This window comes from Pseudonaja textilis, chromosome 4, assembly GCF_049901715.1.
Source record: "Pseudonaja textilis isolate UNSWEBS1 chromosome 4, rPseTex1.2, whole genome shotgun sequence".
In the NCBI taxonomy this organism is placed as follows: domain Eukaryota; kingdom Metazoa; phylum Chordata; class Lepidosauria; order Squamata; family Elapidae; genus Pseudonaja; species Pseudonaja textilis.
This window is the reverse complement of record NC_141993.1, coordinates 91,038,240-91,064,409: the sequence shown is the minus strand read 5'-3', so window position 1 is coordinate 91,064,409 and position 26,170 is coordinate 91,038,240. Positions and strand designations below refer to the sequence as shown.

General features: G+C 48.0%; 1 protein-coding gene and 1 long non-coding RNA gene across 2 annotated transcripts; both read right to left on the bottom strand.

The window, feature by feature from the left end:
• Positions 1 to 946: 946 nt before the first annotated feature.
• On the bottom strand, positions 947 to 25,963 carry SLC51A (solute carrier family 51 member A). The gene is made up of 9 exons (XM_087933734.1): positions 25,849 to 25,963; positions 19,919 to 20,013; positions 18,092 to 18,246; positions 15,940 to 16,013; positions 12,503 to 12,661; positions 10,789 to 10,920; positions 9,199 to 9,343; positions 4,400 to 4,505; positions 947 to 1,785 (listed from the first exon to the last, which is right to left on the bottom strand). Exons 1-9 carry the CDS (start codon positions 25,890 to 25,892, stop codon positions 1,649 to 1,651), a joined length of 1,047 nt encoding a protein of 348 aa, XP_087789860.1. The 5' UTR covers positions 25,893 to 25,963; the 3' UTR covers positions 947 to 1,648.
• Positions 3,367 to 4,384, bottom strand: LOC148125946 (uncharacterized). Its single transcript, XR_015743659.1, has 2 exons — positions 3,964 to 4,384; positions 3,367 to 3,852 (listed from the first exon to the last, which is right to left on the bottom strand). It is a non-coding gene; the product is annotated as an uncharacterized LOC148125946 (long non-coding RNA).
• Positions 25,964 to 26,170: the final 207 nt, after the last annotated feature.

Genomic DNA, 26,170 nt, shown 5'->3' with positions numbered 1-26,170 from the left:
CAAGCCCACGGATAATCTGCAGGCTGTTTTGTCGCTGCAGGACTTGCCTTCAAGAGAATCCAATCTTACTTTTAAAAACCTTGTTCCTATGGTCCAGAAGAACCTTCTGGAGACAGGCTGACTCAGTCCTCAGAAGGACGGTCGGATAGGTGTTCTGATCCAGGCTTCCCAAGGTCAGGAAGCCAACTCCGTCCCGATAAAACCCTTTTTATTTAGGTTAAAGGGAATTCCTCCCCAGCCAACAATCTTTCAAGAGAGTTCACAACTACAGACCTTTCATCAGGCTTGGAGAGTTGCCAGGCCGATAGCTTCCAAACGCCACACTGTAGCAGCAATTACTTGGCAAGAAGTCAGGAACAGACTTCCACACTAACGAACCAATTGTCTCCTGCAAACCCCACTCCCCCTTTCATTCCTCTTTATTCCCTATGGGAAGGGCCATTCATCGTCCACCTCCCAAGTCAACCCTTGTTCCTTAACTGTTCCCTTCTTCTGGCAGCTCTGCGCATGCACACATCGGGAACAGGCTCCAGCTGCTCTTCTTCCCCACTGATCTCTGACTCCGAAGGCAGCTGATAACTGTCGGACGGCCCTGGCCCCATCTCTGCCTCCAGACCAGAGCATCCATCAGAGTTTTCCCCAGACTCCAGGACTGGCCCTGGTTCCTCCCCAACCTCCTCACTCTCTGACTCTGGCGGGCCACAATAGAACCTTCTGGAGACAGGCCGACTCAGTCCTCAGAAGGACAATGGAACAGGAATGTCCGGAATCAATACGAGTGATGGGATTCAGAGCCCCGGTTTCTACTCCCAACTACAATTTTTAGAGAAATTTGCACAAAACACACAAATGAGCCGCAACATCCCAGTTTCTCGTTTTAGTTCAGAAGGATTTGTCCCACCCAAACAGCAAGTTCCTAAGCACAAAAGTTGGACCACCAGGCCGGCACCTTAAGAGCCTCGTTCCGATGAGAAGAAAAACGGGCAGATTTATTTGGCGAGCTTTGCGCACTTTGAACAATAGGCGTGCCTGTGGCAATAGGCCAAACGTCGCTCCGCAAAGATTGATTTTTCTCTCTCTCATGCCACCAGCCAGCAGCAAACCTCTTCGTGGACTTAGAACAGTTCACTTAGTGGCCATTCGAAGTGACAGCGGCATTGGAAAAAGGGATTTACAACCTTTTTTCACACTTACAACCGTTGCAGCATTCCTCAGGGTCACATGATTTACATTCAGATGCTAATGTCAACTGATCAAATATTCCCATGATCTTTTTAGAGTTGCCATCAGAAAGGGAGGAGGGGGAGCAATTCGGCAGCTTAGAAACTGAAAGTTCACTCCATCAATGTTTTCAAAGATAGTAGCTAGGTGACCGAGGTTTCTGCCAGGAAAAATGCTAACTGACTCACATTTATGATGGTTCCATGATTCCCCCTTTCATATTCGCTTAACTCCTGCGGCAAGAAAGGCCGTAAAATGGGGATCAAGTTTGCCTCACAAATGTCCCAGCGACATAACATTTTGGGCCTGAATTGGGCGTCGTAAGTTGAGGACTACCTTTACAGTGGAATTTGGCCATTTTGCCCCAGGGTTTTTATGTGTTGGAGGTGGTCGGGGGCGGTGGGGGCTGGGTCTCAGACCCTCCTTTTTACTGCTTGATCTCGGCTTGGTGCTCTGGAGATTCGCGGAGGCAGCATCCCGGCTTGTCGTCCGGCTTCCGGTAATACATCCTGCCCAGGACCGTGAGGACAAAAGTTTCCAGGATCAAGAGCTGGCAGTGCATTTCTTGGAGCAAAAGATTGAAAAAAGAGAAAAAAACAGCAGGATTATAGTTGTCTCCTGGACTCAGGTGGGATTGAAATTTTTTAACAATCAGTGCTGTGGGCATGGCTAGGTGGGTGTGGCCCTGTGACTGGGTGGGCATGGATTATTATTTTTTTTGCAGTATTTTTTTGCCTCGTGGGCCGCATGGAAGCCTCCTGGGGAGCCATCTTGCTCCCATAAAGCTTCCTTGGGGACCAGGAAGTCAAAAAAACAGCGCAGGAGGATCTTGAAGCTCCCTCCCAGCACCCCTTTTTGCCTCTAGGCCTCAGAATAGCCTCCTGGATAAAGCAGTAAGACAGCGAGGGGAATCCTGGCACAGCTGATCATCGGAACAGCTGATCGTTGGAACAGCTGATCATCGGAACAGCTGGTCTTCAGAACAGCTGATCTTCGGAACAGCTGATCGTCAAAACAGCCGATTGTTGGAACGGCTGCTCGTTGGAACAGCTGATCGCCAAAAGCCGATTGTCGAAACAGCCGATCGTCGGAACAGCTGATCGTCGGAACAGCTGATCGTCGAACACAGCTGGACGTCAGAACAGCTGGTCGTCAGAACAGCTGGTCATCAGAACAGCTGATCCTTGGGAGGAGAGAAAAAAAGAAATACCTTAAGGCAGTGATGGTTAACCTTTTTGGTGCCAAGGGCCCAAAGCATGCGCCCATCCACGCGAATGCACAGGTGCGTGCCCCAATCCCCAAAATGCCATGCAAGCCCCCTCCGCGCATGCACCCCTGCCCCCATGCATTCCCTGCACATGTGCCCCCCCTGGTTTCTGCCTTCTCTAACCTTGCAATTTTTCCCTGCGCACCCAGAATGTCTTCCTGCCATGGAGAGGCACCTGCGGAGGGTGGAACCTGAGGCAATCAGGGAAGGCACAGGTGGCAGGAATGCAGGAGAGAGGTAGGGCCTGCTGTTGGGGAAACCGCGGAGATCGGTGAAGGCCCTACCCTGGTGCATGCGTGGCAGAGACCCGAAGAACAGCTGGCGGTGGGAGGCGCATGCATGCGCAGTGGAGCTGGGTTGGCAGGACAGCTGGCGTGCCCACAGAGAGAGCTCAGGTGGCACACACGGCATAGGTTCGCCATCACTGCCATAAGGAGTGACGGGGCAGGGAAGAACGCAGTCAGCGATGTCGCGCATGCACGCAATGTCGCGCATGCACAATAAGGACTGACTAGGCACGGAGGGCAGAGAGAGGCAGGGCCCACCAGGGGCACAATTTGCCAGTTCTCCGAACTGCGCGAATCCTAACAACCGGTTCTATAGAACCGGTCCGAACCGGTCAAATCCCACCCCTTGATTCCTGGTCCTCTGAAAGCAGCTGCCTCCCGCCCGATGCTACCTTCCGGAAGTTTCCTGGACTATGGTTCCCAGTGGCCGTGCTGGCTGGGAATTGTAGTCGCTGCATACACGGAAGGTGCATTTGACTTTGCGAGCTGCTGGCGTTTGCTGCCCACTACAGGTAGCCTGGACTTACGGCCACAATTGAGCTTGAAATTTCTGTCGCTAAGCAAGACATGCTAAGCGAGTTTCCCCCCACCCCCCATTTTAAGACTTTTCTTGCCACAGTTAGCTACCCACGCATATTTTTGATGGTTGCAGCATCTTGGGGTTACATGATCCCTTTTGCAACCTTCCGATAAGCCAAGTCAATGGAGTAAGTCGTATTCACTTAACAACTGTGTGACTCACTTAACGACGGTAGTGATTCATTTCACAACAGTGGCAAGAAAGATGGTAAAATTGGAGTGGGGGAAGCTCACTTAACTCTCTCACATAGCAATAGGAATTTTGGGCTCAACGGTGATCATCAGTCAAGGACTGCAGCCCTGCAAGTGATAATCACAATTAATTGCAAATATTCCTCATTGAGTTCTAATGAATCACCACATTTCTTTCAGTATACTCCATTTTTTTTCTCATCACCTTACTTAGAAATTTTTGGGCATCCTGGAAGTTTTATTCTAGCACAGGGTGAAGAATGATGTACTTCAACTCCCAGCATTCCTCAACCAGCCATGGTGGACCTCAACTCCCAGAATTCCTCAGCTAGCGGTGATGGATTTCAGCTCCCAGAATTCATGAGGCAGCCATGATGGACTTCAACTCCCAGCATTCCTCAACCAGCCATGATGGACTTCAACTCCCAGCATTCCTCAAACAGCCGTGATGGACTTCAACTCCCAGCATTCCTCAATCAGCCGTAATGAACTTCAACTCCCAGCATTTCTCAACCAGCCATGATGGACTTCAACTCCCAGCATTCCTCAACCAGCCATGATGGACTTCAATTCCCAGAATTCCTCAGCCAGTCATGAGGGCTCAAGGAATTCTGGGAGTTGAAGTCCACAAGTCATAAAAGGGCCATCAGCCCCCACCTCTGTTCTAGCAGATCTAGAGCCCAGATTTAGGTTGAGAGAAGCTATGTTGTACAACAGCATTGTGGGAAATATGCACAGAGGATTCTGGGAATTACAAGAATCGGAATCGCAACTTATGGAGAGGAGATCAGGTTGTGGAAATCTTGATTTAACACACACACACACACACACACACACACACCAAAAAACTTACGCTGGCCTCGGGCTCTGGAGGAGAAGGGTGGGGAGCAAGCTATTTGACCCCCGTTGGCCAAGATGCTGAAGATGGACGGCTGCAAGGCCACCAAAATGAGGAGGACCTGAAAACAGATGAAGCCAAAGAGATGTTGAACCAATTTCAGATATCTAGGAATCAGAATAGAGCTGGAAGGGACTTCAGAGGTCTTCTAGTCTGACCCCCTGCTCAGGCAGGAAACTTTATTCCATTTCAGACAAGTGGCTGTCCAGTCTCTTCTTTTAAAAAAACCCCCAGAGATGGAGCACCTACAACTTCTTGTGGCAAGCTGTTCCACGGGTTAATTTCACTCTCTGTTAGGAAGTTTCTGCTTCGTTCTGCGACCATTCATGCATATAGTTTTAACCCTCCAGGGCCTTTAATCCTCCTTGTTGCCCTTCTCTGCACTTTCTTCCAAAGTCTCAACATCTTTTTTTTTGTAATGTGGGGACCAAAACTGGACGCAGGATTCCATGACTGGCCTTACTACATAACAGTGGTGGGACTCATCTCCTGTGTGTGTGTGTGTGTGTGTGTGTGTGTGTGTGAGTCTGCCCACCGAGATGAGGTGGACCAACGGTTGCTTTCGTGGTGTGGAGACAACAACTTGGTCCTCAACCTCAATAAGACCAAGGCGCTGATAGTGGATTATATAGAAGGAACAGGTAAGACCTCCAGCCCTTGTTTATCCATGGAGACCGAGGGGAGCAAGTGGCCAGTTTTAAATTTCTGGGTGTTACCCTAAAAGAGGACCTGACCTGGGGGGGCTCACATTGCAGCCCTGGTCAAAAGGGCCCAGCAGAGATTATACTACCTGAGGCTTCTCAGGAAACAAACAACTGGATGCAAAACTGCTGGTGACCTTCTACCGCTGCACCATAGAGAGTATCTTAATTTACTCCATCTCTGTATGGTTTGCCAATTGCACAGGGGCAGATCGGACAGCACTCCAGAGGGTTTAATGTCATTGTCCAGAGGATCCTGGGTTGCCCTCTCCCCTCTTTGGAAGAGCTTTAGAGCTACCACTGCCTTAAGAAAGTCCAAAACATCCTCAAAGATCCATCTCATCCTGGGAACCCTTGTTTTGAACTATTACCACCTGGCAGACAGAACAGGATAATAATAAAAACAAGGACAAACAGGCTGACAAACAGCTTCTATCCCAGGGCAGGAGCTCTGTTGAATTCTACTGTCTAGGGCAATATTAATGCAATATCAGGGGTTTTCCATTCAATTGTATAGAATGTGAAGGATGTGTGTTTGTGTTTTATTTTCATAGTCATAATATACACTGAAGGTGGTATTTGATTTTGTTGTACGAGGCGCCATGACAATAAAGTAAACTAAAATTAAACTGAAGTAAGGCTTTATTAAAACGTTACTAATAATTCGCATGATTTTGGTTCTAGGCCTCTTGTTTATACAACCCAGGATCGTATTAGCATTTTGGGGCTGCCGCCGCACATAGCTTTCTCATGTTTAAGGTATTGTCCAAGCGACCTTGATCAACATTGGCTCAACACACAAAGGCCCCATCGCCACCTCAAGACAACAATCGCCTCTCCTCATGGACAGGGTGTCCATGAAGAGCAAACAGGATGATGAGGGGTCTGGAGGCTCAAACATACGAAGAAGAACGGTTGCAGGAACTGGGCCTGGCTAGTCTAGGGAAGAGAAGGACCAGGGGAGACAGGAGAGCAGCCTTCCAATATTTGAGGGCAGAGTGGGTTGGACTAGATGATCTACAAGGTCCCTTCCAACTCTGTTAATCTAACTTTAATCTGATTTTAATGAACAAAAGGACCAGGGGAGACAGGAGAGCAGCCTTCCAATATTTGAGGGGCTGCCCCAGAGAGGAGGAGGAAGGGGGTCAAGCTATTACCCAAGGCACCCGAAGGCCAGACAAGGAATAATGGATGGAAACTGAACAAGGAGAGATTCAACCTGGAAATAAGGAGAAACTTTCTGACGGAGAACAATCCACCCATGGAACAGAAGTTGTGGGAGCTTCATCCCTGGAGGCTTTCAAGAAGAGAGTGGACTCCCATCGGTCAGAAATGGTGTAGGGTCTCCGGCTTGGGCTTGGGGGTTGGACTAGATGACCTACAAGGCCCCTTCCAACTCTAGTTATCTGTTATCTGAGTCCTTCGTTTACAAACCATGCATTTAGTGACAGTTCCCAAGTGGGCCAGAAAGGGATGCTATGTTTTATTTCATAACAACCGTCGCAGCACCTCCAGGGTCACGGGAAGCAAAATTCAGAATGCTTGGCATCTGGTTCATATTTGTGACGGTCGCGCTGTCCCGAGGTCACGTGATTCCCCTTTTTTTTTGACAAGTCAAAAATCGAGGGAGAAGCAAGATTCGCTTAACGACGGCAGTTATTCGCTCAATAACGATGGCGAAGAAAGGTCGCCAAATGGGAGCAAAAGGCACTTATTCAATTGTCTCAGACATTTTGAACACCTGTATGTTGAATGGGGTTTCAGGTAGAACTAATCAATCAGGATAGAGCTGGAATAGACCTTAGAGGTCTTCTAGCCCAACCCCCTTGTCGTGTCCCCGTTGGAATCTGATTTTGAGAGGGAGGACAGACAGCTGACAGAGAGCGGGGAGTATGGCCCCATTGGCTGTGGAGGAAACTGGGGAAGGGCAAAGTCCAGCTGGGCAGAGCAGGGGAGGGGTAGAACAAGGGAGAGGGAGTTCAGAGGAAGACCCAGGCCCACCCCACTCTTCATCCTAGGGCACACAGGGAAGAACGGAGAAGGGACCAATGTGGGTTGCGTGAATTACGGGGGAGGAACGGGCCCTGATTCCCTTCATTAGCTGCAGCTGGGAAAACAGTGTTTAAAAAGAGTGTTTGCACACAGCACCTTGCTGGAAGCAAAGCGTGCGTTATCTTGGTTTTTCAGGTCTTATCTGAGTTCCGGGCATCCTCCCAACTGTGTGTGTTTTGTTATCTTTTGAGTTCTGCAATTCCTGATTTTGCCCTGTCGGGTTAATTGCTGCAGTGTGGTTGGTGTTTGGTTTTATTTCGATGTACTTTGGGTTCGGACTGAATGTCTTCCCTTTAAAAACTGTTCTTGGGAGAGGTTTTTTCTCCAGACGAAGATAACTGGACCTTGGGGGGCCAAGTTGGAGGGATGAAAGGGACTTTACCTACATTTGGGACTTGGTTGCTTTTGTGCCACGCCCCTTTGGGTCATCACACCCCTGCTCAAGCAGGAGAACCTATACCCGCCTAACGTGTTTCCCTGAAAGTAAGACCCTGTCTTATTTTTATTTACTTTTTGCCACCAAAAAAGGCACCAGGTTTTATTTTCGGGGGACGTCCTCCACTGACTAACCTCACTGGTGCACGTTGCTCCTGGCCTCCTTTTCGCTGTCAGAGGCCTTCAAGAATTAATTCTACATCCGGCAAGACTTTCCTGAAGGCCTCTGCATCCCATAATAGAGCTCTGGATCGATCCAGAGCTTTCTTATCAGCTCCAGAGGCCTTCAGGAAAGCCTGGCCAGCCCTGCCGGCTGCAGAAGAAATGGGCTGGCAAGGCAGGTGCCGGGATGTGCGAGGCCTGGCTACACCTGTCCAAAGGTAAGTAGTAGGGCAGCTCCACCTGCCCCCATCCCCACCCTGGCTTAATTTTTACCCATCCACTCCGGAGTAGGCGGGATCTTAATTAGGGCTTATTTTGGGGGTAGGGCTTATATTGGGCGCATGTGTAAAAACCAAGCTAGGACTTATTTTCAGGGTAGGTCGTATTTTGGGGGAAACGGTACAATTGAGCCCCAAATTTCTATTGCTAAGAGAGACATTTGTAAAGTGAGTTTTGCCTCATTATAAGACTTTTCTTGCCGTGTTTGTTAAGTGAATCACTGCAGCTGTTAAGTTAGTTGCACATAACCCTGGGACATAGAGATAGATAGATAGATAGATAGATAGATAGATAGATAGATAGATAGATAGATAGATAGATAGATGAGACATTGATAGATAGATGATAGATAGATTGATAGATGATAGAGATAGATGATGGATGGATGGATAAGAGAGAGAGGAGAGAGATAGATTAAATGAGAGATGAGAGATAGATAATAGAGATGGATGGATGAGTGCATGGTAGATAAAATAAGATAGGTAGGTGGGTAGAGGACTAGATAGGTAGGTGGTTGGTTGGTAGGTAGATAGATGATGGATGAGAGATAGAGATGAAAGATAGATGAGATCAGATAGAGATAGATAATACATATAGATGGATGGATGGTAGATAGAGATAAATGAGAGATAGGTAGGTAGATAGATAGATAGATAGATAGATAGATAGATAGATAGATAGATAGATAGAGTAGATATAGTACATAGATAGACAGACAGTCAGACAGACAGACAGATATGATAGATAGATAGATAGATAGATAGATAGATAGATAGATAGATAGATAGATAGATAGATAGATAGATAGATAGATAGATAGATAGATAGATAGATGGATGGATGGATGGATGGATGGATGGATGGATAGATAGATAGATAGATAGATAGATAGATAGATAGATAGATAGATAGATAGATAGATAGATAGACAGACAGACAGACAGACAGACAGTGGATGGACGGACAGACAGACAGACAGATAGATAAATACAGTGGGTGGGATCTTAATTGAGGCTTATATTGGAGGCACTGGTAAAAAGCAAGCTAGGACTTACTTTCAGGGTAGGTCTTATTTTCAGGGAAACAGGGTAATACCACTATTCCCTCCTATACCGCTAGAATTACCTGGAAGCAAACGAATTTGCCCGTCATGTTCTGCTCCGCAAGGTGCGATTTGGCTTGCCGAAAGAGGATGGCCAGCGACCAGAGGGCAAAGAGGGTGGACACGCCAAGGGAGGTGTTGATCCAAAGGGCCACGCGTGGCGGAAATCTAGAGGCAAGAGAAAGCGATGCCAACAAGGCTGAACCCCAGAGGCTCCTGGCCTGGACCGTTGGAGAGATCCTGGATCAGGGGGGTCCCCAAACTTGACAACTTTAAGACTTGTGGACTTCGACTCCCAGAATGCCCCAGCCAGCCAATTCCTGTTTCTTTTTTCTCTTAACCCCCTAAAGTGGAGAGAGAGATTGCAGAGGAAGGGATGACAAGAGAGTAAGCTATGCTGGCTGGGGAGGATTCTGGGAGTTGAAGTCCGCCCACCTTAAAAGTGGCCAAGGTTGGAGACCCCTGTACTGGATGGATGCTACTCTAGCTTTCATCCTAACCCAAATCCCAAAATGGAGAAATCTGATTTCACTAGAAGAAATAAATGGTCGAGGCTGAGAAACTGACTGGACCCTGTTATCAAACTGACTGGGAAGCTAGAAGAGACTTAAGACCATGCAGGACTGAGGATACGGGTCCCAAATAGGCTTTGAAGTGAAGCCCACTCCCAGGTAGCCCCCACCCCATCTGCCCCCTTTAAAGCAGCTGCCTTTTCTTCCGGGCTCGGCCCTCCGTTTTACAAATCTGCAAAGCTCCCTGTTGGATTAGAATCCAAGTCAAGAAGCCCCTGGCGCTGATGATGTTAGCTAGTTTGGTAATGAAATGTCTACAAGGAAACAACCAAGCTCAGGAAGAACCAAGGCTTCCACAGTCGTCGTCCTCGTTCCTCCTCCTCTTCCTCCTCCCCGCAAACCCCACTCCCTTCTAGCACTGATGATGTTGCTCTAGTTGGGTCATGAAACGTCTGCAAGAAAGCCACCAGGCTCAGAGAGGACCAAAGAGCCTGCAGTCATCTCTTCTTCTTCTTCCTCCTCCTCCTCCTCTTCCTCCTCCTCCTCCTCCCTCCTCCTCCCTCCTCCTCCCACTCCCTTCTAGCACTGATGATGTTCCCTAGTTGGGTCATGAAACGTCTGCAAGAAAGCCACCAGGCTCAGAGAGGACCAAAGAGCCTGCAGTCATCTCTTCTTCTTCTTCCTCCTCCTCCTCCTCCTCCTCCTCCTCTCCACAAATCCCACTTCCTTCTAGCACTGATGAGATATCCTACTTGGGTTATGAAATGTCTGCAAGAAACCAAGTTCAGAGACCACTAAGGACCCCACAGTCTTCCTCCTCCTCCTCCTCCTCCTCCTCCTCCTCCTCCTCCCCCCCCCCTCTGCAAACCCCACTCCCTTCTAGCACGAACTATGTTCTCTAGTTGGGTCGTAAAACGTCTCCAAGAAAACCACCTCTTAAAATCCTCCCCGTTAGGAAGAAAAGGGCTAAGAAGACCTTGGGTGGTTTTTTTTCTTTTCTTCTATTCTTCTTTTCTACTCTTCTTCTGTTCTTCCCTGAAGAGGCAGAAGGAGGAAGGATGCTTCGCTGCGTCCCTCCCTCCCTCCCTCCCTCCCTCCCACGAGGGCCCGGCGCCACTTACGTCGGCCGTGTCGTACAAGCCTTCGACGCTTAAAACGAGGCCCAGGAAAGTGCAGGATACTTTAAGGAAGGCGTATTGGAAGGCTCCCAGCAGCATTAACCGGAGTTTCCGTCTGGAAAGGATCGAAGGAAACCAGTCCATTATCCTTGGATTAAACCTCTAGCCACCGGACTACAGGTAGTCCTTGAGTTACGGCCACAACGAGCCCAGGATTTCCTTCATTAAGTGAGATGCTTGTGGAGTAAATTTCGCTCCCTTTTACGACCGTTCTTGTCTCCGAATCTGTCATGCCCCTGTTGGAGTCTGACTCCGAGGGAGGGGAGGAACAGCCGACTGGGAGTGGGAGTGTGGCTCCGGAGGTTGTGGAGGAGGCTGGGGAAGGGAGCAACGTGGCTTGCGGGGGAGGAAGGGGCCCTGATCCCCTTCATGGCCTTGCAGCTGGGAGGACTGTTTAAAAGGACAAACTGCGCATGGCCCAGTGCTGGAAGCAAAGCGTGAAATATTCTTGTTGGGGCTTATCTGTGTTTTGGCTTCCTCCCAACTGTGGTGGCTGCGCTATCTGGTAGAAGTCTGCAATTAATCATCCTTGCCTGGTGTAGTAATTCCTTCAGTGTGGTTCGTGTTGGGTTTTGTTATTTCTAATTAACTTTACTTTGGGTGCGGACTGCACTTACTCCCTCCATAAACTGTTTTCTTTACGAGTTTGATTTCCAGCCAAGGATAATTAGACATTGGAGCCTGGTTGGAGGCATTCAAGGAACTTTATTCTATTTTTGTGCCTTGGGTATTTCTGTGTCACGCCCCGGGTCATCACAGAATCCCTGCCGTTGATCAGTTAGTTAAACCCGTCGTTTAGTGATTCCGGCTTCCCCGAGGACTTTCCTTATTGGGGGAAAGACTCTGGAGTCCGGGGAGGGGAGAAACACGGCCCCACTTCCCGGCCGTGGTGCCGAAGGCCAACTAGCCACGCCCACCATGGCCACGCCCGCCCAACAACCGGGCAGAGGACCGATTGCTGAAATTTTGAAGGCCAGACCCTGCTTGGAATGCAGACACCTTGTCATGCCCCTGTTAGAATCTGACTCCGAGGAAGAGGAGGAACAGCCAACAGGGAGTGGGAGTGTGGCTCCGGAGGTTGGGGAGGAAACTGGGGAAGGGCACAGGCCGGCTGGGCAGGCAGAGGAAGACCCAGGCTCATCCCCTCTTCATCCTAGGGCACGCAGGGAGGAACGGAGAAGGGAGCAACGTGGCTTGCAGGGAAGGAAAGGGCCCTGATCTCCTTCATGGGCTGCAGCTGTGACAACTGGATAAGAGGACGGACGTGCGGACGGGCCAGTGCTGGAAAAAAAGCATGGAAATGTCTCTGGTTTATGGTTCCTCTCTGAGTTTGGCATCCTTCCCAGTGTGTGTTCCGATATCTGTGGACGTCTTCAAGCCTTTATCTTGCCTGGTTTGTGTTGTTTTTTATTCTTTATTGTTAAATGTTAATATAGAACATTTCTAATTTAAATGGCATTTCCTCCTTCTTGTAACTGCATGTGGGGGAGTTGTTTTTTTGGTCTCCAGTCAAGGATATTTGGAACTTGGAAGCCAAGTGAAGGAATAAAAGGGGCTTCGCCTTTTTTGTGTGTGTGACTGTGTTTATTTTGGAGCCCACCCTGGGTCCTCACACACCTCTCCCGCTTTCCACTCACCTGGTCATGGTGATGGGGGGACAACAGAGGCAGCAACAGCAGCAAGGGCCTGTCCGGATCAGCATGGGGGTGTCCTTCAAGGCCTCCAGCAAGGCTTCCTGCCCTCCGAAACCTTCCACCATGACCAGCATCGTCAGGTAAAAGCAGACGGCGAAGTAGCTGCGTGGGGAGAAGCGAAGCCAGAAGCCATCATTATTAGTCAGAGAGGGTGGAACGGAAGAATGTTAGTTGGAAGGGGACTTGGGAGGTCTTCTAGTCCAACCCCCACCACCACTGGCTGCTTCAATCCAGTCTCTTCTTAGAAACCTCCAGTGATGGAGCCGCCGCAACTTCTGGTGGCAAGCAGTTCCACTGGTTAATTGTTGTCACTGTCAGGAAATTTCTCCTTAGTTCTAGGTTGTTTCTCTCCTGGATCAGTTTCTATCTGATTCTGCCTTCAGGTGCATTTGGAGAATAGCTTGACTGCCTCTTCCTTGGGGCAGCCCTCAAATATTGGAAGGCTGCTCTCACGCCTTCCTGTCTCCCTCCCTCCTGCTTCCTTTTTCCTTCCCTCCCTCCCTCCCTCCCTCCCTTCCTTCCTTCCTTCCTTCCTTCCTGTCTCTCTCTCTCTCTTTCTTTCCTTTCTTTCTTTCTTTCTTTCTTTCTTTCTTTCTTTCTTTCTTTCTTTTTTCTTTTTATTTCATTCTTTCAGATGTTTTGTAGGAAGGTTGACCTTCTCTTCTCTAGAAAGGCCCCTCAAATATTGGAAGACTGCTATCACGCCTTCCTGTCTGCCGCCCTCCCACTTCCGTTTTTTCCCTCTCTTCCTTCCTTCCTTCCTTCCTTCCTTCCTTCCTTCCTTCCTTCCTTCCTTCCTTCCTTCCTGTCTCTCTCTCTCTCTCGTTCCTTTCTTTCTTTCTTTCTTTCTTTCTTTCTTTCTTTCTTTCTTTCTTTCTTTCTTTCCTTCCTTCCTTCCTTCCTTCCTTCCTTCCTTCCTTCCTTTCTTTCTTTCTTTCTTTCTTTCTTTCTTTCTTTCTTTCTTTCTTTCTTTCTTTCTTCCCTTTCTTTCTTTTTCTTTTTCTTTCATTCTTTCAGATGTTTTGTGGAAAGGTTGACCTTCTCTTCTCTAGAAAGGCCCCTCAAATATTGGAAGACTGCTATCACGCCTTCCTGTCTACCTCCCTCCCACTTCCATTTTTTTCCCTCCCTCCCTCCCTCCCTCCCTTCCTTCCTGCCTGCCTGCCTGCCTCTCTCTCTCTCTCTCTCTCTCTTTCTTTCTTTCTTTCTTTCTTTCTTTCTTTCTTTCTTTCTTTCTTTTTTCTTTTTCTTTCATTCTTTCAGATGTTTTGTGGGAAGGTTGACCTTCTCTTCTCTAGAAAGGCCCCTCAAAATATTGGAAGACTGCTATCACGCCTTCCTGTCTGCCGCCCTGCCACTTTCATAATTCAGCCTCCTAATTATCTTTACTGCTCTTCTCTGCACTCTTTCAAGAGTCTCAACATCCTTTTTTTAAAAAAAATCTCGTGACCAAAACTGGATGAGTGAATGAAGGAAGGAAGGAATGAACTCGATGCAATGCTCCAGGCGTGGTCTTCACCAAAGCATCATAAAGTGGTAGCAAGACTTCACAAGGAACATCACAACCAGCTTATGGCTCTGCTGTGTGTGTTGAAGGACAGGTTTCTGTCTCCTTCCACGTAACCTGGGTAGATCCACCCACTCAGCCCCAGACTGATGTCTTCGGAATAATAGAATAACATGGTTGGAAGTGACCCTGGAGGTCTTCTAGTCCAGCCATCCTTCATGGGTTTTAGGGTCTAATTCCCTCATCCTCTTTGTAGCTCTTCTCTGCACTCTTTCTAGTGTCTCAACATCTCTTCTATATTGTATATCAAAAAAATCTGGGGTGTGATGGACAATGGTAGCTCACCCCAAGCATGAGCTCCAACACTCTTCGGACAGAACAATTCATCAGTGGAAGGACTTGCCTTCCGAGAGTTTTCAAGAATCACTGGAGGTTTTCAACAATAGACGGGACCATCATTTGTCTGCGATGGCATAAGGCTCCTGGCTTGAACAGAAGGCTGGACTAGAAGACCTCTAAGGTCCCTTCCAACCCTATGATTCTATGGTTTGGGGCAAGGGGTTGGAATAGAAGACCTCTGGGGTCCCTTTCAGCCCGAGGATTCTATGATCTTTGGACAAGGGGGTGGACTAGAAGATCTCTAAGGTCCCTCCCAGCCCTAGGACTCTATGATCTCGGGCAGAGAGTTGGAGTAGAAGACCTCCAAGATCCCTTCCAGCCCCAGGATTCTATGATCTTTGGGCAAGGGGTTGGACTAGAAGACCTCTAAGGTCCCTTCCAACCCTATGATTCTATGATCTTTGGGTAAGGGGTTGGACTAGAAGATCTCTAAGGTCCCTTCCAGCCTCAGGATTCTGTGATCTTTGGGCAAGGGGTTGGACTAGAAGATCTCCAAGATCCCTACCAACTCTATGATTCTATGATTTTGGGCAGGGTTGGACTAGAAGACCTCGAAGAGCCCTTCCAGCCCCATGATTCTATGTCCTTGGGCAGGGGTGGACTAGAAGACCTCCAAGGTCCCTCCCAACCCCAGAACTCTATGATCTTCGGCAGCAGGTTGGACTAGAAGACCCCTGAGGTCCCTTCCAGCCCTAGGACTCTACGATCTTGGGCAGAGAGTTGGAGCAGAAGACCTCCGAGATCCCTTCCAGCCCCAGGATTCTATGATCTTTGGGCAAGGGTTGGACTAGAAGATCTCTAAGGTCCCTTCCAGCCTCAGGATTCTATGATCTTTGGGCAAGGGGTTGGACTAGAAGATCTCTAAGGTCCCTTCCAGCCTCAGGATTCTATGATCTTTGGGCAAGGGGTTGGACTAGAAGATCTCTAAGGTCCCTTCCAGCCTCAGGATTCTGTGATCTTTGGGCAAGGGGTTGGACTAGAAGATCTCTAAGGTCCCTACCACCCCTTTGATTCTATGATTTTGGGCAAGGGGTTGGACTAGAAGACCTCGAAGAGCCCTTCCAGCCCCATGATTCTATGTCCTTGGGCAGGGGGTGGACTAGAAGACCTCCAAGGTCCCTCCCAACCCCAGAACTCTATGATCTTCGGCAGTAGGTTGGACTAGAAGACCCCTGAGGTCCCTTCCAGCCCTAGGACTCTACGATCTTGGGCAGAGAGTTGGAGCAGAAGACCTCCGAGATCCCTTCCAGCCCACGATTCTATGACCTTGGGCAGGGGGTTGGAGTAGAGGACCTCCGAGGTCCCTCCCAACCCCGGGATTCTATGTCCCACTGCCCCATCCTCCGTATCAAAGGTCTTCAGCCATCCACGTCCATCCGAAAGGGCCCACCGGTGGGGGCCAACCCAGCCCCACCCCTGCGTGTCCATTTCTGCTCGGCTCCAGAGGGCCACCCGCCTGGAGGGAGATACTCACGCGCCAATGGCCATGTCCACGTACGTCATGGCCCGGGGCACCCACAGTCCCAGCAGGCAGAAGACCGAGATGGCCTAGCAGAGAGAGGAAAGAAGGCAGAGCACCATGGGGCACCACGAGAGCATCCAAAAGCAGGCTTAGTGGGGGGGGGAACTTTCCTGCCTTAGGCATGAAAGGCAGCTGGGTCACTTTGGGCCAATCACCAGGAGACGGTGAGTTCTAGTCCCGCCTTAGGCATGAAAGGCAGCTGGGTCACTTTGGGCCAATCACCAGGAGACAGGGAGTTCTAGTCCCACTTTAGGCATGAAAGGCAGCTGGGTCACTTTGGGCCAATCACCAGGAGACGGTGAGTTCTAGTCCCACTTTAGGCATGAAAGGAAGCTGGGTCACTTTGGGCCAATCACCAGGAGACGGTGAGTTCTAGTCCCGCCTTAGGCATGAAAGGCAGCTGGGTCACTTTGGGCCAATCACCAGGAAACGGGGAGTTCTAGTCCCGCCTTAGGCATGAAAGCCAGCTGGGTGACTTTGGGCCAATCACCAGGAGACGGTGAGTTCTAGTCCCGCCTTAGGCATGAAAGCCAGCTGGGAGACTTTGGGCCAATCACCAGGAGAAGGGGAGTTCTAGTCCCACCTTAAGACACGAAATCTGACTGGGTGACTAAGCGTCAATCACCAGGAGATGGGGAATTCTAGTCCCGCCTTAGGCAGGAAAGCCAGCTGGGTGACTTTCGGCCAATCACCAGGAGACAGAGAGTTCTAGTCCTGCTTTAGACCTGCAAGCTAACTGAGTGACTTTAGGACAATGAATCTTGTCAGCCCTGGAGCCCCCCTTAATGATACTCTCAAGAAGAGATTGGACTGCCATTTGTCAGAAATGGTGTAGGGTCTCCTGCTTGGGCAGGGGGTTGGACTAGATGACCTACAAGGTCCCTTCCAACTCTGTTATCTGGGGCAGCTGATACACACAAAAACAGGGATTGGAGCTACTCCAGGAGAACCTGACGACGCCAGGAGCAATGCGGAGTCCTTGGTGGCCTCTGAGCTGGGTGGTTTTCTTGCAGACGTTTCATGACCCAACTAGGGAACCTCATCAGCGCAAGAAGCGAGAGGGGTTTGCGGGGAGGAGGAGGAGGAGGAGGAGGAGGAGGAGGAGGAGGAGGAGGAGGAGGAGGAGGAGGAGGAGGAGGAGGAGGAGGAGAGGTGTGGTGTCCAAGATGCTCTCCAAGGTTGGTGCTTTTCTTGCAGACGTTTCATGACCAAAGTAAGTAACATCATCAGGGCTACAAGGGATGCTGTTACCTAGTTGGGTATTGAAAGGTCTGCAAGAAAACCATGCAGCTCCAAAAGCACCAAGGACCCCCACACTCCTCCTCTGCCTTCTTCCTCCTCTTCCTCCTCCTCTCCACAAAGCCCTCTCCCTTCTAGCAGTGATGATGTTCCCTAGCAGGGTCATGAAATGTCTGCAAAAAGCATCCAAGCTCAGAGAGCAACCAGGACCATCAGTCCTCCTCATCTTCCTCTTCCTCTTCCTTCTCCTCCTCCTCCTCCTCCTCCTCTTCCTCCTCCTCCTCCTTCTCCTCCTCCTCCCACCCCCTCTGCAAACCCCTCTCTCTTCTTGCACTGATGATGTTCCCTAGTTGGGTCATGCAACGTCTGCAAGAAAACCATCATGCTCAGAGAGCACCAAGGACCCCACCGTTTTTTCTTCTCCTCCTCCTCCTCCTCCTCCTCCTCCTCCTCCTCCTCCTCCTCCTCCTCCTCCTCCTCCTCCTCCTCCTCTCCACAAAGCCCTCTCCCTTCTAGCACTGATGAGGTTCCCTAGCTCGGTCATTAAATGTCTGCAAAAGCTCAGAGAGCAAACAGGACCATCAGTCCTCCTCCTCTTTTCTTCCTCCTCCTCCTCCTCCTCCTCTTCCTCCTCCTCCTCCTCCTCCTGCTCCTCCTCCTCCTCTCCACAAACCCCTCTCCCTTCTAGCACTGATGATGTTCCCTAGCTGGGTCATGAAACATCTGCAAAAAGCATCCAAGCTCAGAGAGCAAGCAGGACCATCAGTCCTCCTCATCTTCCTCTTCCTCCTCCTCCTCTTCCTCCTCCTGCTCCTCCTCCTCCTCTTCCTTTCTTGGTTACTATGGAGCCATGCTGGGTGCTCACCGTGGGCGCTGAGTTGCTCCAGATGAGAGTTTTCATCTTGACGAAGCAATGGGTCTTCTTGGAGAGGTAGACAGCGTCCTCCATGAAGATGACCACGGATGCCAAGGTCAGGAAGGTCACCATGCTGGTGATGGCCAGGTCCACAAATCCCTGCTCTGCAACCACCAACACGTTGAACGTTTAGCGGCCGAAAATGCTGCCTTCCCTCCCACAAGGAGCCCAACAACCCTGCCCTGCCTTTGCCCTTGGTAGCTTCGTTGGAGAATCTGATTTATGACCCACCCAGAGGAGAAACGGGGACACAGGTGACTGTCAATGATGTATGCCAGAGTTGGCTTTGTGAATGCCGGCATGTTGCTCCGAATAAATCTTTTGGATTCTTTTGAAGTTTGGCTCGAATCTCCTGATTTAATTAGGGCTATTGCTGTCTGTGATGACCCCAAGGGGCGTGGCACAAAGGCAACACAGCCAAATAAGCAAGAAAAGTCCCTTTAATATCTCCAACTTTGCCCCCAATGTCCAGGTTACCTTTGGCTGGAGAAAAACTCTCCCAGGTACAGCCTTGGGCTGCAGAAAATTCAGTCCAAAACAAGGTACACACAAACTGTAACTTAAAATCCAAACAAACCAAACTGTAGTCACGAACCGGACAGGGCAGGAGAAGGAATTGCAGACGGGAAAGGCCAGCAAAACACACACAGTTGGGAAGACGCCAGGAACACCCAATAAGCCCCGACAATAAGAGATAATTCACGATTTGCTTCCAACAGTTTGCTGTGCGTAGCTTCCTTTTGTAAATACAGTGTTTCCAGGTGTGGCTAATGAAGGGAATCAGGGCCCTTTCCTCCCCCGTAAGCCAGCAACTCACGTTGCTCCCTTCTCCGTTCCTCCCTGCGTGCCCTAAGATGAAGAGGGGGTGAGCCTGGATCTTCCTCCGAACTCCCTCTCCCTTGTTCTACCTCTCCCCTGCTCTGCCCAGCCGGACTTTGCCCTTCCCCCGTTTCCTCCACAGTCAACGGAGCCACGCTCCCGCTCCCTGTCAGCTGCTCAGCCTCCCCCTCTGAATCAGATTCTGACAGGGGCATGACTTTGACACTAATCAGACTGAGCAAGATATAGGTAGTCCTTGGCTTACGACGGTTTGTTTAATGACCGTTCAAAGTAACAGCGCTGCAAATAGTGACTTGAGCCCGGTTTCCACACCTATGACTGTTGCAGCGGCCCCACGATCAAAATTCAGGCTGTGAGCGACTTTGAGTCCACCGCCAGGAGATTTTGACAACGTGACCACGGGGAGGTTGGTCACCGTCATAAATGTGAAACACAGTCGTACATCACATTTTTTCAGGACAGGCGATCCTCAGCTTGCAACCATCCCTTTAGGGATGGTTCAAAGTTATGACGACACTGGAAAAAAAGGGGCTGAGGATCGTTTTTCAAACTTATGACCATTTTCAGACTCCCCATGGTCACGTCATCAAAATTGGCCACTGACTCCTATTTGGGGTCATGTTTTGATTCCCCCTTTGCGAGCTTCGGACAAGCAATCATCCAATTCACTTAATGATAGGGGTGGCTCACTTAACGTCCACGGGGATTCCCTTAACACCTGTGCCAAGAAAGGCTGTAAAAAAGGAGGCTTTAAGAGATGTCTCGCAGAGCAGCGGGAGTTTGGGGCTCAATTGGGCTTTGCGCGTCAAAGACCACCTCTAGCATGGCAACGCCAAACAGTCACTAAATGAAGCGGTGGTAAGTGGAGGATGAGCTATGCAAGTTGGCTCCTCATTACTGTGTGGCCTCCGCCTTGGTTGCGTCCTGCACACTTACGTCGCAGCAGCTGCAGCGCAGAAGGCGGGTGCGAGAAGCACGCCACGGGGACGCTGAAGTTGTCGATCAGCAGGTGGATCAAATCCAGGGATAAGCTGGTCAAAAGAATGCAAAACAAGATCAGAGTTCAGATGAAACGTACAAGCTTCCTTCATTCTCTCTGGGGTTTGCTCGTCCTGTCCAGGACCCCCTTTCACTCCCAAAAATATGGACTGTTTCTTTGGTTCGCGAACGTAGAATTATCTTTAACCATCAGATCATTGTTATCCACCCAAGTGTTTGTTTGTGGGTTATTTTAAGGCAAGCAACTCCTTGTGAATTGACCTCTTTTCTGAATTCACACATTGCAAAGAATCTGTTGTGGTTAGCCGGCTGCAGGTGCGGATGGCTGAGGAGAGCGAGGACTCGGATGAGGGGCCGGGACCATCAGGGAGTGGATTGCTGCCTTCAGAGATGGTGCGGGGGGCTGGCAGCAGCGATGAGGAGGTTCCCGAGGAGCCTATGCTAAGTGCATATTCTATTCTATTCTATTCTATTCTATTCTATTCTATTCTATTCTATTCTATTCTATTCTATTCCAAACTATTATTCTATTCTATTCTATTCTATTCTATTCTATTCTATTCTATTCTACTCTCCTCTCCTCTACTCTATTCTATTCATTTTCTATTCTATTCCATTCCATTCCATTCTATTCTATTCATTTTCTTTTCTATTCTGTTCTATTCTATTCTATTCTATTCTATTCTATTCCATTCTATTCATTTTCTATTCTATTCTATTCTATTCTATTCTATTCTATTCCATTCCATTCCATTCCATTCTATTCTATTCATTTTCTATTCTATTCTATTCTATTCTATTCTATTCTATTCTATTCTATTCTATTCTATTCCATTCTATTCATTTTCTATTCATTTTCTATTCTATTCTATTCTATTCTATTCCATTCCATTCCATTCCATTCCATTCCATTCTATTCTATTCATTTCTATTCTATTCTATTCTATTCTATTCTATTCTATTCTATTCTATTCTATTCTATTCTATTCTATTTCATTCCATTCCATTCCATTCCATTCCATTCATATTCTATTTTGTTCTGTTCTGTTCCATTCCGTTCCGTTCCGTTCCATTCCATTCCATTCTATTCCATTCATTTTCTATTCTATTCTATTCTATTCTATTCTATTCTATTCTATTCTATTCTATTCTATTCCATTCCATTCCATTCCATTCCATTCTATTCTATTCTATTCTATTCTATTCCATTCCATTCCATTCCATTCCTATTTCTATTCGATTCTAATGTGGACAAAAGAAAGGTTTTACATTTAGGCAGGAAAAACTAAAGGCACGAATACAGATTCAGCGAAACCTGGCTCAATAACAGTCACTGTGAGAGGGACCTTGGGATCCCAGGGGACAATCCCTTAAATATGAGCCAGCCGTGTGCGGCCGCAACCCAAAAAGGCCAATGCCATCCTTGGTTGCATAAACAGAGGCCTAGAATCAAAATCATGTGAAGTATTAGTATTAGTACTGCTTTGTAAAGCCTTAGTAAGGCCACACCTGGAATCCTGCATTCAGTGTTGGTCACCACAGTACAAAAAAGACGTTGAGAATTTGGGAAAAGGGCAGAGAAGAGCAACCAAGACGATCAAAGGTCTGGAGACTGAAACATACGAAGAACCGTTGCAGGATTTGGGTTTGTCTAGTCTAGAGAAAAGGAGGGACATGCGAGCAGTCTTCCACGAAGCCAAGACAAGAAGCAACGGATGGAAACTACCCTGTTGGGAGTCTGACTCCGAAGGAGAGGAGGAACAGCTGACAGGGAGTGAAAGTAGGAGGCTGGGGAAGGGCACAGGCCGGGCTGGGCATTCAGGGGAAGACCCAGGCCCATCCCCTCTTCATCCTAGGGCATGCAGGGAGGAACAGATAAGGGAGAAACAAGAATGGCGTGGTCTACGGGGAAGGAAGGGGCCCTGATCCCCTTCATGGCCTTGCAGCTGGGAGGACTGTTTAAAAGGACAAACTGCGCATGGCCCAGTGCTGGAAGCAAAGCGTGAAATATTCTTGTTGGAGCTTATCTGTGTTTTGGCTTCCTCCCAACTGTGGTGGCTGCGCTATCTGGCAGAAGTCTGCAATTAATCATCCTTGCCTGGTGTAGTAATTCCTTCAGTGTGGTTCGTGTTGGGTTTTGTTATTTCTAATTAACTTTACTTTGGGTGCGGACTGCACTTACTCCCTCCGTAAACTGTTTTCTTTACGAGTTTGATTTCCAGCCAAGGATAATTAGACATTGGAGGCCAAGTTGGAGGCATTCAAGGAACTTTATTCTATTTTTGTGCCTTGGTTATTTTTGTGTCACGCCCCTTTGGGTCATCACACTAATCCAGGAGAGAAGCAACCTGGAATTAAAGAGGAATTAATTCCCTGACAGTGAGAAACAACTAACCCGTGGAACTGCCTGCCAGAAGAAGTCATGGTTGCTTCAACACTGGAGGTTTTCAAGAAGAGATTGGACAGCCGTCTGTCTGGAATGGGTTAGGGTCTGCTGCTTGAGCAGGGGGCTGGACTAGATGACCTCCAAGGTCCCTTCCAGCTCCATTCTGATTGTATGATTGAATAAAGCCCCTTCTTACATTTGGATTCTGATGCAAAATGTGCACCTTTGATCACTCAGGCACAACTCGACTTCTTTGACCTCTGCGCAGGTTCATCCATCGTGACTTTTTTGACCTTTACACAGCTTACACACACACACACACACACACACACACACACACACACACACACCGATCTCCAGAAAAAAAAAAGCCCACCAAGAACCATGCGTGAATTGTTGAATGGCGGTTTTGATTTGGAAGAGGACATCCTGAAACCTTGGAGAGTTGAATGACCTTCCGGCTGTTAAAAGCACATTGGAAAAGTACCGTGTGCTTTTTCGCCTGCCTTCAATGCTTTGGAGAATAGGTTGACACACACACACACACACACACACACACACACACACACACACACACACAATCACACACACCACCTGCCTTCCAAACGCTTTGGAACAAGGGTGCTCAGTCAAGAGGTTTTTTAAAAAAAAAATAGAAGAGCAAATTGGATAACCGTTTGTTTGAAATATTGTGGGTTTTGCTGCTTGAGCAGTGGGGTGGACTAGAGGACCTCCAAGGTCCCTCTGCTATTCTGTCATTCTCTATGACAGCCCCTAAGTACTGGAAGACTGCTCTCAATTCCCTCCTAATCCTTCTCTTTCTTAGACTGGAGTCTAAGGGTCTTCAAACGTGGCCACTTTAAGACTCGTGGACTTCAACTCCCAGAATTCCTGAGTTAACATGACTGGAGGAGGAGGAATTCTGGGAGTTGAAGTCCTCAAGTCTTCAAGCTGTCAAGTTTAAAGACCCCTGGGCTAGAGTTAGATATACCTAGTTCTCTTAGACCAGGGGTCCCCCAAACTTGGCCACTTTAAGATTTGTGGATTTTCATTTATGGTGGAATTGCAAAGAAGCCCAAAAGTTCCGGGCAGAAAATTCAGAAATGGTTAGAAGAAATATGTATGATCAAAATAGAATATAGACCTGAATTTTTTTGGGGGGTAGGAATTAACGTGGGAAAATATGACAAGGATATTATATATTTAATAATTCATATAATCACAGCTGCGAGATTGGCTTATGCACAACAGTGGAAATGTAAAGAAACTCCAAGTGAAATAGAAATAATTAGGAAGATTTGGATGGGCGCAGAAATGGACAAATTGACAAAAGAATTACAAACTAAGGATGAATTAGATTATTACAAAATATGGGATAAGTTTTATGGTTGGTTAGAAAAGAGAAAAGATCAACATAATAAGAAATGATTAGATAGATAGATAGATAGATGATAGATAGATAGATAGATAGATAGATAGATAGATAGATAGATGATAGATATAGATATAAATATAGATATATATATAGAGAGAGAGAGATATAGATTAGATAGATAGATAGATAGATGACATAGATATAGATATATAGATATAGCCATAGATATATAGATATAGATATATACGTATTGTATACTATGTATATAGAATGTAAACATGCACTATTTTTATATGTGATTTAGCAATGTCAGACAACTATGTGGATTAGGAGGATTGTACCATGTTCATTTTTAATGTTTCTTTCTGTTTTTGTGTTTGTTTGTCTAATAATTTAAAAAAAAAAACACTTGTGAACTTCAACTCCCAGAATTCGCCAGCCAGCGCAGCTTTTAAGAGAAGGGTCTTCAAACTTGGCAACTTTAAGACTTGTGGACTCCAACTCCCAGAATTCCTGAGCTAACATGACTGGAGGAGGAGTTATTCTGGGAGTTGAAGTCCTCAAGTCTTAAACTTGCCAAGTTTGGGGACTTCTGCGACATTCATTCTCTAGGTAAACATTTCTTTTACCCCAAAGGTGGTTTTTTCAAAAAGCCCACTGGACATCCTTGGTTTTTTTTTTTTTTGTTTCCCCCTTGAAAATGTTTCACTTCTCATCCAAAAAGCTTCCTCGGTTCTGACTGAACCGAAACGTTTTCAAAGAAAAAAAAAAAAACCCGAGAAAGTCCAGTTGCCTTTTGCAAAAACCACCTGTGGGACAATCATGACATAGATGACGGGGAATCTCCATGGACATATTTCTTCTTTTTGGTCTCTTTGAGTCCCTTGAGCTGCTGAGCACTGCCTGGAGAAATTCCCGCTGTTTGTAAGTTGAGGGCAATCTCTCATTTCAAAGGCGATTTACCGATTGCAAGAAAAATATATATGAGTCAAACAGCTGTTTTGTTCTGCCTAAGGCAAGACGAGAACTCACAGCTTCCCCGTTTCTAGCCTGGAGGATAAAATATAGAAAGGAGGGTTGCTGGAATTGGGTATGTCTAGTTTAATGAAAAGAAGGACTAGGGGTGACATGATAGCAGCGCTCCAATATTTGGGGCAGCTGCCACAAAGAAGAAGAGGAAGTCAATTTATTTTCCAAAGCACCAAAGGAGAAGAAGCAACGGACGGAAACTCGTCAAGGAGAGAAGCAACCTGGAAGTAAGGAGAAACTTCTTAAAAATGAGAAAAAAATATCCAGTGGAACTGCTTGCCACCAGAAGTTGTGAACGCTCCAATGCTGGAGGTTTTTAAGAAGAGAACGGACAACTTTTTGTCTGAAGTGGTGTCGTGTTTCCTGCCTGAGCACGGGGTTGGACTAGATGACCTACAAGGTCCCTTCCCACTATGTTATTCTATTCAATCTTCTATTCTATTCTCTGCCCAGGAGAGAGATTTGGACTAAACCACAGTAGAGTTGTCGATCAATGGAGGCCTTCAAGAAGAGATTGGACTGCCATCCGTCAGAAGTGGTGTAGGGCCTCCCGCTTGGGGGGGGAGGGGTTGGACTAGATGACCTACAAGGTCCTTTCCAACTCTGTTAATCCTGAGTTAATCCACAGAGTTAATCCTCCTAATCCACAGAGTTAATGCACCAGAACAGAAGCCAAGATAAGAAACAACGGATGGAAACCCACCAACTTAGAACTAAGGAGGAATTTCCTGACAGGGAGAATCATTAACCAGTGGAACAACTTGCCACCAGAAACTCCGACACTGGGAGTTTCTGAGAAGAGATTGGATAATCATTTGTCTGGAGTAGTAAAGGGTTTCCTGCCTGAGCAGGGGGTGGACTAGAAGATCTCCAAGGCCCCTTCTAATTATTCTGTGAACCAGTGGAACTACTTGCCGCTTTGTCTGAAATGCCTGAGCCACGGGGTTGGACTAGAAGACCTCTGAGGCCACTTCCAACTCTGTTCTTCTCTTCTCTTCTGTTCCACCGGGATTCTGTTCAACCACCGTGCCGAACCAGCCCTACCAGAGGGTCTTAAGGGAGAAGGAAGGTGCCTACCTTGGATTTGGCATCAGGTTTTCCAAAGAAAGCTCCTCTTCCATATTTCTTTGCCTCGGTGGTTTCCAGCCGGCCTACCGGATCCTCTTGATCCCACGAGACGCAGTGGCTCAAAGAGATCTGCTCTTCCGGGCAGCTTGGCTTTCTCGGGAAAATTGGGGTCAGAGTCCTGCTTGCCTGGGGCCGCAGGGAGCGATTTTATCTTGGATTCGTTCGTCCTGAATCATCCCTTTCTCCCCCTCGGCTCTTCCCGTTGCCAAGCGGCCCGAGTTCATTGGCAGAGGTGCCAAAGCACCCACACCCAGGCGGCTGCTGGGTGAAT